This window comes from Lipotes vexillifer, unplaced genomic scaffold, assembly GCF_000442215.2.
Source record: "Lipotes vexillifer unplaced genomic scaffold, Lipotes_vexillifer_v1.1 scaffold182, whole genome shotgun sequence".
NCBI classification, from domain to species: Eukaryota; Metazoa; Chordata; class Mammalia; order Artiodactyla; family Lipotidae; genus Lipotes; species Lipotes vexillifer.
This window is the reverse complement of record NW_006798798.1, coordinates 3,990,727-4,003,825: the sequence shown is the minus strand read 5'-3', so window position 1 is coordinate 4,003,825 and position 13,099 is coordinate 3,990,727. Positions and strand designations below refer to the sequence as shown.

At 49.8% G+C, this 13,099-nt stretch overlaps 1 protein-coding gene across 1 annotated transcript in view; it reads left to right on the top strand.

Annotated features, from left to right (window-relative positions):
* The first annotated feature begins 12,540 nt into the window (after window positions 1-12,540).
* CEBPA (CCAAT enhancer binding protein alpha) overlaps window positions 12,541-13,099 on the top strand; it is a 1,126-nt gene continuing 567 nt past the window's right edge. The window contains exon 1 of the mRNA XM_007471092.1: window positions 12,541-13,096. Within this exon, the coding sequence (XP_007471154.1) occupies window positions 12,650-13,096 (447 nt within the window). The 5' untranslated portion in view covers window positions 12,541-12,649. The remainder of the gene's footprint in view (window positions 13,097-13,099) is intronic.

The window sequence follows — 13,099 nt, the reverse complement described above, 5'->3', positions numbered from 1 at the left end:
GTAGTTAACTTGACTGAATTCAAACTGTAAATTTTGTCTCTCCCCAGTGGTGGGTAGCAGCTCAAATTTAAGTGCAATTTTCTTAGCCTTAGCTGGCTGCTTGGTGTCTGCCCCATTTATTTGCAGCTTAGGTATCAACCAGAGACTTGGGCTCCCTCTCTCCTTTTTTGGATTCCCCTCTCCTCACTCTCCAGTAACTGTGGTTGCCCTAAACAGTGTCCTCTGTTTCATCAAACCAATAATAATCCAGGTTTTTCTGTCAGACTTTTACCTGTCTTACATGCATACACTGGGGCCTGCCTTCAGGCTAAATGTTACTTAAAAAGAAAGAAACTTTGTGATGTCCTTTTTTTTTTTTTTTTAAAATCTTTATTGGAGTATAATTGCTTTACAATGGTGTGTTAGTTTCTGCTTTATAACAAAGTGAATCAGTTATACATATACATATGTCCCCATATCTCTTCCCTCTTGCATCTCCCTCCCTCCCACCCTCCCTATCCCACCCCTCCAGGTGGTCACAAAGCACAGAGCTGATCTCCCTGTGCTATGCAGCTGCTTCCCACTAGCTATCTACCTTACGTGTGCTGGTGTATATATGTCCATGCCTCTCTCTTGCTTTGTCACAGCTTACCCTTCCCCCTCCCCATATCCTCAAGCCCATTCTCTAGTAGGTCTGTGTCTTTATTCCTGTCTTACCCCTAGGTTCTTCATGACATTTTTTTTTCTTAAATTCCATATATATGTGTTAGCATACGGTATTTGTCTTTCTCTTTCTGACTTACTTCACTCTGTATGACAGACTCTAGGTCTATCCACCTCATTACAAATAGCTCAATTTCATTTCTTTTTATGGCTGAGTAATATTCCATTGTATATATGTGCCACATCTTCTTTTTCCGTTCATCCGATGATGGAAACTTAGGTTGTTTCCATCTCCGGGCTATTGTAAATAGAGCTGCAATGAACATTTTGGTACATGACTCTTTTTGAATTATGGTTTTCTTCCAAGTGTCAACTTCTTTCCAGCATCTGCCTGCTTTTTTCATTTTCATTTTTTCATTTCATTGTTTCATTTTCATTTCATTCTCCATCATTTTCAGATATCCGATGTTTAGATTTTGTTTAGAGTTTATAGTTGGATATCATTGGATTTTGTTGATTGAGTGTAAAGAAGTCTATGGTCAGAAAAAAATGGCTAGGAATCCCTGATCTCACTGTTAAAGGGATTGTTATTTTTATCCCATATAATATGATTTTCTAACTCCCCACACTTTAGTCTTATTTTATTTCCTTACTGGGACAGCTAATCCTCAACATTTATCTAAGCACTATTAAATTCATGGGTTATTTTATTTAATTCTCACAACTACTCTATGGGGAAGATGGCTTTGTTATCCCCATTTTACAGATGAGAAAATTTAGCAGGAGAGATTAAGCCACTTATCAAAGTCATTGCACATGAGTGGCATTCAAAAGGGCTGCTCACTCTACAGCCCATCTTCTTTCTCAATCTGGCTATAAGACACAGCTTGCCCTGGCTATGAGGGCAAGTTTTCAGGACCAAGGCCATAGCTCGAGGGAGAAGGTGGAAGGAGTCATCTATGACTTTGATCTTGGCCCAGTCCTTGCTAGTCATCCAAGTCAGAGGCTTATCCCAGCTGGGCATAACCAACAGAATCCACCCTAGTTAACAAGAATGAAGTCCAAGAAGAGCTCAAGAGGATGTTGGGTAGTTGGCAACATCTCTAGGAGGGCCCGAGGGTCCGGTATGGGGGCCAGCTTTAAGTGCAGCTGCTTACAATGCCCACAGCACCCCGGACACTGGCTGTCTCTTGGCCGCCCTCCCCAGAGTGAAGCCCAGCAGCACCTGCTCCTTATACCTTTCATTGATGCCCTGATGGCTCTCACCAGCGTGTGTGTTGTCAGATCCTTCCTCTCGTGCCTCATCCCAGCCGCGAAGGAGGATGGGCAACCAAAGAGTTCAACGGATGTGCACATTCCATGTCAGTGAGCCATTGGGCAGAGTCCGTGTGACCTGCTTTTCTTAAAATAATTTCTCCCAGCAAGAGGACCGAACAACCCCTTTCTATGCTGCCTGACTTTGAGTTTTCCCCGTTTAGAGAAAAGCCAAACTCTGCAAGTAGACGGTTTTATGCGAGCATGACTCATGCTGGTTTTCGTTTAACTGTTATTGCACCTTGACTATGATAAAATGACGGCATTTGGAATGTAAGCTAGATTTTCTAGTTATTATAATAAAAATTGCATTCTAAAGATATACTTGTTGAAACTTTCAATTTGTTCAGTGTCACCTCCAATTTTTGACCAAGTAGACAAGGATTTATAACAGTGCTGCCCTGGTTCCTAGGACTCTACATTGGGATCTGGGCCTTGGAGGGTTATCTAACCAAAAGGGAGTGTCTGGAAAGCTTAGTGTGTTATGTGCTTTTCAAGTGACCTTTGGAATTTTGACTGAAAATGGTAGAGACGAAACCAGTTGGAGGGATGGGAAGGGATAACCCTGCCCGCCTGCAGTCCCTGAACTACTAAATCAATATGGACAGGAAACTCAGTTCCATAGTTGGGGGAAATGGGCGCATGTTGAATAAAAGAGTTTTACTGTAACTGACTGGTTTATAGATTTTCTTGGTGACAAAAATGAAAATAAAGTATTGTTTGGGCTTTTATGGTCATTTATTCCTGTTCAAGTATATGAAAACTAAACTAAATCCCTGTCTCATTATCCTAAGGCTAGCGTTGTCAGGGTCTACTCAGCAGTCATATGATTTGGGATTTTTGGAGCAATCCCAATTCCTTATTATTTAATTATTGCTTAATTCTTCTATATATCTTTATGTATAATAAAAATTCTCACCCATTTGCAATTTCCTCTCTAGTTTCCCTGCTTATGTTCCCTTCCTGAGATGTTCTAGACAAAGACAGCATATATGTAGACCCTCCTTCTTTTTACACTAATGGAAGCACATTTACTGCACTGGGTGTATATGTATATGTATAATATATATTCATATACACATGCGTGCAAGTGTATTTTACGCATATGTATATATGAATGAATATATCAGAGCTCTATGTGTTCATAGACAGATTTTCCTTCTTAACAGAGATACAGAGGATTATTAACCAGCTATTCCACGGTTATTTAACCAGTCTTATATTAATAGACAGACATTCCATTGTTTCCAGTCTTTCGCGACTCTGAGCAATGTTTCGGTCAATATCCATGTATGTACCTCTTTGTGCACATATGAGAGTTCATGAGATTAAATTTCTGTAAGTGGGATTACTAGGTGAAAGGTTAATAACACTTTCAAATTAGATAGGCGTTGCTAACTTGGCCTCCAAAGAGATTGTATTAATCAATATACAATCCTACCTGTTTGCCCTACCCATTTATCAGTACAGCACATTACACCTATCCTACTGGTGTAGTTTTAATGTATACTTTTTATTCGGAGTATTAGCACTTTTAAACATGTTTAAAATCCATTTGCACTTACTGTTTTTTTTTTTTAAATAAACTCTCTGACCATGCCCATTTTCCTTTGGACTGTGATTCTTTTTCATATTGATTTGTAGAAGTTCTTTATATATAAATTATATATTATAATTTCTAAAATAAATGAGCTTTCCTCATTTTAAGTAAAGATGCCCTTATTATGTAACAACCTAAATGGGAAAAGAATTTGAAACAGAATGTCTATGTATAAGTGAATCACCTTGCTGTACACCTGAAACTATCACAGCATTGCTAATTAACTATACTCCAATAAAAAAAAAAGTAAAAAAGAAAGAATAAAAGTTGAAATGAATTATCAGCAAAAAAAAAAGTAAAGATGACTTGTTAAATGTAGAGCTAGATGTGATTCTGTGTTTATAACTAGGTGTGGTTCTTCAGATGAGCAAATTCATAAATCAGGAACAATTCATTCTTAGAGCACGTTTCCAGATTTTTTTCATTTGGAAAGTATGCTCATTAAAAAGCATTTTGAAGTAATTTACAAAACTATGCTATCTATTAGGGCATTACATGTTTGCAGAGTAAATCAAAGTGACTTTAAAACATTTTATAGTTTATAAAACTATAAAAATTATAAAAGTATAAAATGTACGTGACAAAATATTTTTATAGTTTATAAAATTATAAAAGCCATAAATATATACTCATCTGTTTTTAAAAGTCCAATATACATAAGTGTGTAAATTTAAAAGTACAAGTTATCTCTCTTCCTACCAAGGCAGCCCCCCTGTTAACAGTTTGGTGTGTATTCCTCCTAACTGCTTTCCATACACCAACAATATGTATTTAAATAATTTTTTCCTCAAAAAGTGGAAGCTACATGCTGTTCTGTAACTTGATTTTTTTTCAGTAAAGGATTAATCTTGGATGTCAAGAATGGTAACTTTTGAAAATCAGTTTTTTAACTCTGTAATTTGACAGTATATCACCACAGATAGGGCTTTCTTTGGGAGTAATCCAGCCCCAGCTAATGGGCTAGAACAGATAAGGCCTTTGGAGACCTATCAAATAGTTCACTGTATGCAAATCATTCCTCCTGTAGCTCCAGTGTCTGCACCTGGGGGACGTTTTATACATACTTGGGGGGGCTTAGACTGGAAGGGGTTGCTAATCCCAAGGAAAAAGGGCTCCAACTGAGGCCTTCACAAGCCAGCCCCTAAATACTCATTTTGATTTTCAAAAGATTTGTCTTCTCACCTAATTTAAGGCGTTATGTTTTTTAAGATGCACTTTTCATAAGTCCTTGGAATCAGCAAAGAGAAAGAATGGGGTCAAAACGGTGGGTGCACGGAAGTGGGCTCCAAGGAGCCTCACCCCATCTCTCGAGAAGTGGGGTTGTCTGGTCTACACCCTGGATCAGCCCCTGACTCCTGCGTGGGCCTGCAGGAGGCCGGCCTGTTCTCCCAGGTGGATCTGATGTCCAGTCACCTCCAAGGACTGTCTTGCTCTCCTGGGGCCCCCTCCCAGCAGTGCCCTACAGATAGCAGGTGCTCTGGAGCCAAGGTGGAGGGAGAGCTCCAGGGTCATCATGCAGGGCTGAAAAGTTTGCACTACACAAACGACTCCGACACAGGAGGCCTCCACTCACCAGGCCTTGTGTCCTGGCCTGGCTGCATCTCTCCAGAGAAAGGAACCCTTTTTCCTCCCAACTTTCTGCTCAGCCTGACCCCTGGGGGCTGCATGTGCCTGAAGGAGGCTTCCTCCGAGTCAGCTCAGAGGCACTAAGCAGACTCTCCAAGCCCTGGCACTCTTGTCTGGCACAGCTTCAGGATGGGTCTGCCCTGGGCAGCCGTGACCCAGGGGGGTCGGGTCTTCCCCAGCATCCTTTGGGCCCACCCTTGAGCTGCCCTCCTAGGCTTCGGGGACAAACTGAATTCTGGGAGGGTGGCCGGGTAGCAGTTTTCCTGAATAGAATCCATTCTGTGTTCATTCAACAAATATTTGAGGCGCTACCATATGCCAAGGCCTGTTCTAGCTCTGGGAATAGGCAGAACAGGACAGACAAGGTCCAGTCTTTGTGGAGCTGGCATTCTAAGTGGGGGAAGCCAGACAGGGAACAAGTCAAATGAGTAAACAAGACCATTTTCCAGGAGGATAAAGTAAAACGCACAATGGCCTAATGAGTGATGGGAGAGGTGGCTCGTGTGCAACGCGTACCTAAGAGGAACCTCTTGGAGAAGGTGAGGCTCAAATGACGGGAAGGAAGGAGTCTTGCCAACATCTGGGAAGATCATTCCAGGGCGCCGGCAGAGCAGAGTGCAGTGCCCCGAGGCTGGGGGCCCGGTGGGCAGCCAGGGAGGGTCTGAGGTGTAAGGAGAGGTGAGGGCCAAGCCTTGCAGGGCCCTGGGGTCAGGCCGAGATGCCGCACGTCCTCTTCCACACGCGACGGGCGGTCACGGGAGGGTGAAGGAGGTGAGTGTCATGACCCAACTGCATGTTTAAAGGGTAACTTAGGCTGCTCCGTGGGGGAGAGCTGGGGGGCAAGGAGCAAGGAGGGCAGCGAGGACATGCTTAGAGGCCTGCTGTGTGGTCCAGGTGAGAGAGTGTGGGACCAGGATGTCTGCAGTGAGATGGAGAGAAGCCGTGAACTGGGATACAGCTTTGGGATTACTGCTGACTGACACGTCCTCACACAGAAGCAGGGCCTGGGGCCTCCTGACAAGGCCAGAAGCAGTGGTATCACACCCTCCTGTTTGCACTGAATGGGTGCCTGCCCCACCAGGGTGCTGAGACCCTGCCTGGTGGATCCCCCGTATCATCCTTCAACTCAGGTATGGGGGCCCCTGAGAGGGACCCTCAAGCTGGACCCCCGACATTAGAGGGACCCACTCATGCCCTCCTCTGGCTTTTCCCTTCCCTCTGTGTGAGGACCCTACAGGCCAAGGAATTTCCTGCCCAAACAGCCCAGAGCCAGCTGCCTGGGCCCTCACGGGCCGCTTTTCCAGCCACTTGGCAGTGTGCACACCCCTAGATCAAGGGGTGACGGGAGGAGGGCAATTTTCGGGGATTATGGGTAATGCTGGAGTCCTGTGCTGGGAATCTACACCCCGCTGACTAAGGACCTTCTGGTGGGGGATGGCACAAGGGGTGGGAAGAGAAGGGGGTGACTGGCTCTCCCGGCACCACCGTGTCTCAGAATCCAGTTCTAAATTTAAATCTGGCCTTCTAGGACGTTGTGAAGCTTTATTTGTCAAGTCAGAAAGGTAGAACATATTTTATCTAACAGTTTCTTCATTTGATTGATAACTTTTAATGCTTAAACAGATGGTATGGGGGCTGCCATTTGTAATCTTGTTCCGGATCCCACAAAAATATGGGGTGGTGGGCCCACCCACATCCACTGCAGCTTGCTTTCTGCAGTGTTCCCCAAATGCTCAATGGCTAGTTCTGGGATCCGTTATCTACCAAATGGGTTTACCAACATAAAGGACTTTTCCCAATTCGCTAAGTAAAATTAAGATAATGGATAGAACTTTCTGAATCTTATTTTGACTCAACTTTTCTCTTTCTAAAATCTGCCAGCAGCTGCAAGCACACAAACGGAAAACATAACAAACCCCATACACATTCAGAGTAGATGAAAACTGAGAGAAAACTGGAAACAGCTGAATCTGACAGTGTGGATTTTTTATGGACCTAAGTATTCATGGTTGTGATTTCATATGGTATACATACATATACGTATATAGTCATCTTTCCTAACAGTTAAATCACTTCTAGCTCATGGTGACAGAATTAATTATGCCTTGTAACATTCCGTGTGACTTCTCAGTGCTTTGTCCTAGAACAAGCTGAGAATGCACTACAGTGAAGTATCGCCCCCAATTTACAGAAGAGAAAACAAAGGCTCAGAGAAATTCAATAACTTTCCCAAGGTCACCCTAGCGAATGTTGAAGTAGGGGTTTTAACAGGTCTGAGGAAGCCCACACACACCACCGGACCTCCTGTGAGACAGAACACGTAATCTAAGGGTAATAAGAATGTCTTCTCCAAGTACCCAGAATCTGTTCGTAAGGAACACTAGACTCTTGGTTGACTGTCCACTGAGTTCATATGCTTTACCTGTCAATACCTAAAGCATAAGACAAATTAGTATAAAACTCACTAGCCAGTGCATTTGTATTGACAAAAAGTAACCGGGGGCTTCCCCGGTGGCGCAGTGGTTGAGGGTCCGCCTGCCGATGCGGGGGACACGGGTTCGTGCCCCGGTCTGGGAGGATCCCACGTGCCGCGTGAGCCATGGCCGCTGGGCCTGCCCGTCCGGAGCCTGTGCCCCGCGGTGGGAGAGGCCGCGGCAGTGAGAGGCCCGCGAATCGCAAAAAAAAAAAAAAAAAGTAACCGGTGTTTTGTTTTGTTTGTCTAAGTTTTAGGAAGGTCTCAGAGTATTTTATTGAATCACTATTAGATATCCTATATTAGCCAGAGGGCAAACCGTGACTGAAAATATAGTACTTGTCTTTTATCTTAATCCGCCCTTACTAATTACCTTAACTAGTCCTGCTTTGGAGTGACCAATCCTACATCCATTTAGCTGTAGATAAAGTTAGAAACTAAATCAGAAGGGTTCATTCCAGCTTTGTTCTTCAGAATTCAATTGATTTTCAAACGTAGGTACTAATCTCTTGGATGCGTTGCATTAGGAAGGTTGAATCAAAGTAAAATAAAAACTTCCTCGCTCTGTCTTCTCAAAATGGTTAGCATTGTGAACGACTCTGGAACTAGGCTCCATTCCAGAGCACTCCAAACTCAGGACCACAATTCACGGAGGGGAGGACTCCCCCCGCCCCCCCGCCACTCGCTCCCCACCTGGCCTGCCCGCCGGGCTCAGCAGCCTTCTCTCCCCAGCTGTCTGGGGCATAATTCACACCTACGAAATGCATTTTCACTTCTGTGGCTGATTTTCTCCTTTGTCAAAAAGATTCACTTTGTTATAAAGCAGAAACTAACACACCATTGTAAAGCAATTATACTCCAATAAAGATGTAAAAAAAAAAAAAGTAGAGCCAGAGCATGCCTTCTCCTCTCCCCGGGCTCCTGCAGTGGCAGAAGTCAGGCTGGCTGAGCTGGTGGCCTCGGAGCTGGGGGTCCCTGCCCCATGCCCCCCTGCCAAGCGCACTGAGGCCAGGGCTTAGGAGAAAGCTCTCCCTGTGTTCACTCCTCAAGCATGGCCAAGTGCCATCAATTAAGACGAAGCAGGAGGATCGTAAAGGTGGTCAGATTTACGAGCTTCTTTTTTTACTGCCTCTGTCTCAACAGAGCGTGAGCCACAGAGCCATTTCCCTCCCAAGTGATCCCAGCCGAACGCTGGCTGCCCACGTGTCCTATCAGGCCACAGCCCCCTTCCAGCCGTGGGCACCTCCCAGGGAAAGTGGCTCCACCAACCCTGGGGTCTCCCCCAGGTTCTGCAGCCCATTCTTGTTTCACGGCTTAGAAGCCCCCAGGATTCTCCCTCACCCCTGCGCAGCCCACACACAAACCCACTACTTGCCCTCTAACCCGCTTCCTCCTCACCCCAAGGTGTTCTCTTGGACCTCAAAGGAAAGACTAGACTGTGGAGGTGGATCCTGGCGGCTGTTCTTGGGTCGAGGTCCTCTTCTCCAGAATCGCAAATCACACAGGGGGTGTCCTGTGGGTGGTGAGACCCCATGACCCCCAGGGGCTTGGAGGGGACCCTCTACTTTCCCTGCATCACATATGTTGGGGGATGGTGACCCCAGCCAGAAGCCAGGCATTCAGCCCCCACCCAGACTCCCAAGTCCTGACATCTCGTTCAAACCCATCCCTGCCCTCTGTCCCCGATCCTGGGGCCTCAGACCTCCACTGCTTCTCATCTGATCCACCCTCCCCTCTCCAGCCCCTACCAGAGTGGCCTTTCAGGAACCCAAATTGGATCACAGCACTCCCCTGCTAAAAGCTGGATGGCAAAAGCCTGAGAGGCTCTCTCTCCTTCACCTGGAGCCGCCTTGGCCATGAACCAAGCCCTGTCTGTGGATCCAGCCTTATCTAGGCCCCTCCTCAGCAATCCCTGCGCTCCAGCCTGTCAAACACCTTGTCCTTTGTTACCAGAACATGCCTTGCACTTGCAGCTGCTCCACCTTTGCACCTGCCATTCCGCAAACTGCACCTATCCTTCTAGCAAATTCCTGCTCATCCTTCAAGCTGGGGCTCAAAGGCCTACTCCTGCATGAAGCCCTCTCCAACCTCCTATCTCAGTCAGCTCAAGCTGCCATAACAAAATGCCACAGACTGGGTGCTTAAACAACAGAAATGAGTTTTCTCGCAGTTCTGGAGGCTGGAAGTCTGAGATTAGGGTGCCAGCATGGTCAGGTTCTTGTGAGGGCTCCCTTCCTGACTTGCAGATGCCACCTTCTCCCTATGTCCTCACATGGGGCAGAAGAAGAAAGAATCTCCCTCTTGTCCTCTTTCTATAAGCCCACCAATCCTAATCAGATTAGGACCCCATCCTTATGACTTTTTTGAACCTTAATTACCTCCTGAAAAATCCATCTCCAAATATAGTTATGTTAGGGGTCATGGCTTCAACATATGAATTTGAGGAGGACACAATTTAGCCCATAGCACCTCCCCAGACGAAGTTGGTTACACCCTCCTCCAAAGCCATATTTGCTAGAGCAGGACATCCCTTTGTCACAGCACATTCATCCTTCATCTGCATTTGTGTCTCCTAACAGACATTTGATGAATTAATGGACTCCATGCCTCTACCCAGTTCCATTTCCTGCTCCTTCAGCATCACCTCCTCTGTGAGGAGGCCCTTGTCTCTCAGCAGGTTTTGTGTGATAACCTGTCTGTCTCCCCAGCTGTGCCCAGAGCTCCGAGAAGGCAGGGGCCACTTCTCACTCACCTCTGGGCACTAGGCACCTTGCACAGAGCTGGCCTCGTGGGGAGCTTTCTGCTTCTGCTATGGGAGGACCTGTAGCTGCAGGCTGGACAAGGCCTTATTCCAATATTTCCCCAGCCCCAGGAGCCTCTGCAGTTTCCTCAGATCCTAAGAGGAGACCTTCCTGCTGCCTGCACAGGAGAGCAGGTGTACACGCTAGAACAGGTCACTTTCCGTAGCCCTTTCTTTGTTCCTGCACTGGAGCAGACTGTTATTTTTAGCACTGCAGCAAAAGTGAAAATCCCAATGCCATGTCTTTGGGTTTCCCTCCAGGTCTCCACAGGTGCATGGTGTATAAATGGCCCTACACCCGGGTCCAGAGAGTAGCTGCCCAGCTCACATAGGCTATTTATTTAATGTATCTACTTTTACTCCAGTCCAAAAGCATCAAGCTCTGGACCAAAGCATGACGCAGTTGAGCCATTAATCATTGGGAATACGTTGAATAGGAACTTGATTAAAGCACAGGATGCGTTCCCCGAGACGAGGTTGCCCCTTTAATGTGACCACAGTGGAAGTTCAGCCTCCCCGGGCCTTGCTTTTACGCTGCGCCTCCTTGAGGGCTCCTGGGCCGGTTGTGGCGTCTTGCCAGCCTTTTGAAGGCCGCTGTCCGGGAGGGGTCTTGACCAGCGCAGCCCCGCGATTCTCAAGCAGGCAAACTTCCAAACAGCATCCAGGCGGCGTTGGGCTTCAGGGCACTTAGGGGCAGTGGGGGGTAAGGGGCAGTGGGGGGTACAGGCGTGAGCGACTTGCGGGCCCACGAGGCCCCTTGGGAGCCGGCTGTCCCCGCGATCCCGAAGTAGAACGCGCGAGGCGCCACGTGGCTGGGGAAAGCGCTGCCTTGAACCCCTTCCTCCGGCAGCAGCGAGTGCGGAGGCGGCGTGGCGCCCAGGGGTCACCGGGGCTGGAGCGCCTTGTTCCCCAGGATCCCGGGGGCCCAGAGCCCCGCGAACCACCCTGCAGGGTTCTCTCATTAGGTGCTCGGACCCTGGGCCGCAGAGACTCGGAGGCCCCGGCTCCCTCGACACCCCTGCTCCCGCCTTGGAGAGCACCTGAATGGGGCGTAGGGGAGAAGGCTGTGGATTCCAACTCCGTTGACCGCCGGCCCCGCTTCGGGATCCCCGACTGGGAGTCAAATTCGCCTCTTCCCTCTGTGCGTCGCCCCTCGCCCCGGCACCCCAGCCGGGGAATCCAGTTCGGCCCGTCCCGCAGGAAAAAGTTAGCGGCCCCGCGCCGGGTAGCAGCGCCAACTCCGTGTACCTAGCAACACCTAGAGCTCCAGCTAGGAGAAGTAATCGAAAAGAAAAGGTTTTCCAGCCCAGGCGGGTGGACCAGCCGGCTCCTGAGCCCGGCCGCGGCCGCCTCTCCTTCCCTCCGCTCCCCGCGGGGTCCTAGCGCCCTGCACTGCGGGGCCGTGGGACCCCGGAGTACTGGGAGGGGCGGAGCGGGGGAGAGGTACTTTTGCGCGGAGTCGGTGAGGACGCCTGGAGATCAGAGAGAGTCGCAAAATCCCCGCGCTCCGGGCCTCTGCCCTCGGCCTCTCCACGCGGCAGTGTGCGCTGGGCCGCACGTCCCAAACTGCCCCCCACCCCTTCTCTACGCCGCCGCCTTCCGGAGAGCCCGGACCCGGACAGGACTAGTTCTAGCTTTTAAAGCGAGTCTGCGCCAGAGAAGCTCAGAGACGAAGACTTGCCCACTCACCCCCAACCAATCCCACCCCCCTGCGCGGCGCCTGGGTGCTCCCGGACTCCCCGACCGTTTGCTGGAGTTGGGTGCCCTGCGGAGGCTAGAGGAGGGGGCCCTGCCACCGACCACGTGTGCGCGGGGACAACAACTCTGCCGAGGGTGGGGCACCGCGCGCAGGTCGTGGTTCGGCTGGCGGCGCAGGAGGTAGTGGGCGTTGCACCGCGGCCCCTCCCCGCCAGCGCTGCGCTCTAGCCTCACTCGCCGCCCTCTGCAGACCGTAGGCGCTAAGACCCAGGAGGTACTGCTCCGTCGTCGCCGAAGGTCCACGGCGGGTTTGGACACTAGAGGGCGACCACCAACCCGGTATAAATGCGGGGCCCGCGCGGGCCTGGCCATTCGCGACCGGGAGCCGAGCGGGCGCGAGCGAGTAAGGCCTCCGGGTGGGCGGCGGCAGCAGCGGCGCCCCGCGCAGGCTGGAGGCCGCCGAGGCTCGCCATGCCGGGAGGACTTTAGCTCCCCCATGGAGTCGGCCGACTTCTACGAGGCGGAGCCGCGGCCCCCGATGAGCAGCCACCTCCAGAGCCCCCCGCACGCGCCCAGCAGCGCCGCTTTCGGCTTTCTCCGGGGCGCGGGTCCCGCGCAGCCCCCAGCCCCACCTGCCGCCCCGGAGCCGCTGGGCGGCATCTGCGAACACGAGACGTCCATCGACATCAGCGCCTACATCGACCCGGCCGCCTTCAACGACGAGTTCCTGGCCGACCTGTTCCAGCACAGCCGGCAGCAGGAGAAGGCCAAGGCGGCCGCGGCCCCTGCAGGAGGCGGCGGCGACTTTGACTACCCGGGCGCCCCCGTGGGCCCCGGCGGCGCCGTCATGCCCGGAGGGGCGCACGGCCCCCCGCCCGGCTACGGCTGCTCGGCGGCCGGCTACCTGGACGGCAGGCTGGAACCCCTGTACGAGCGCGTCGGGGCG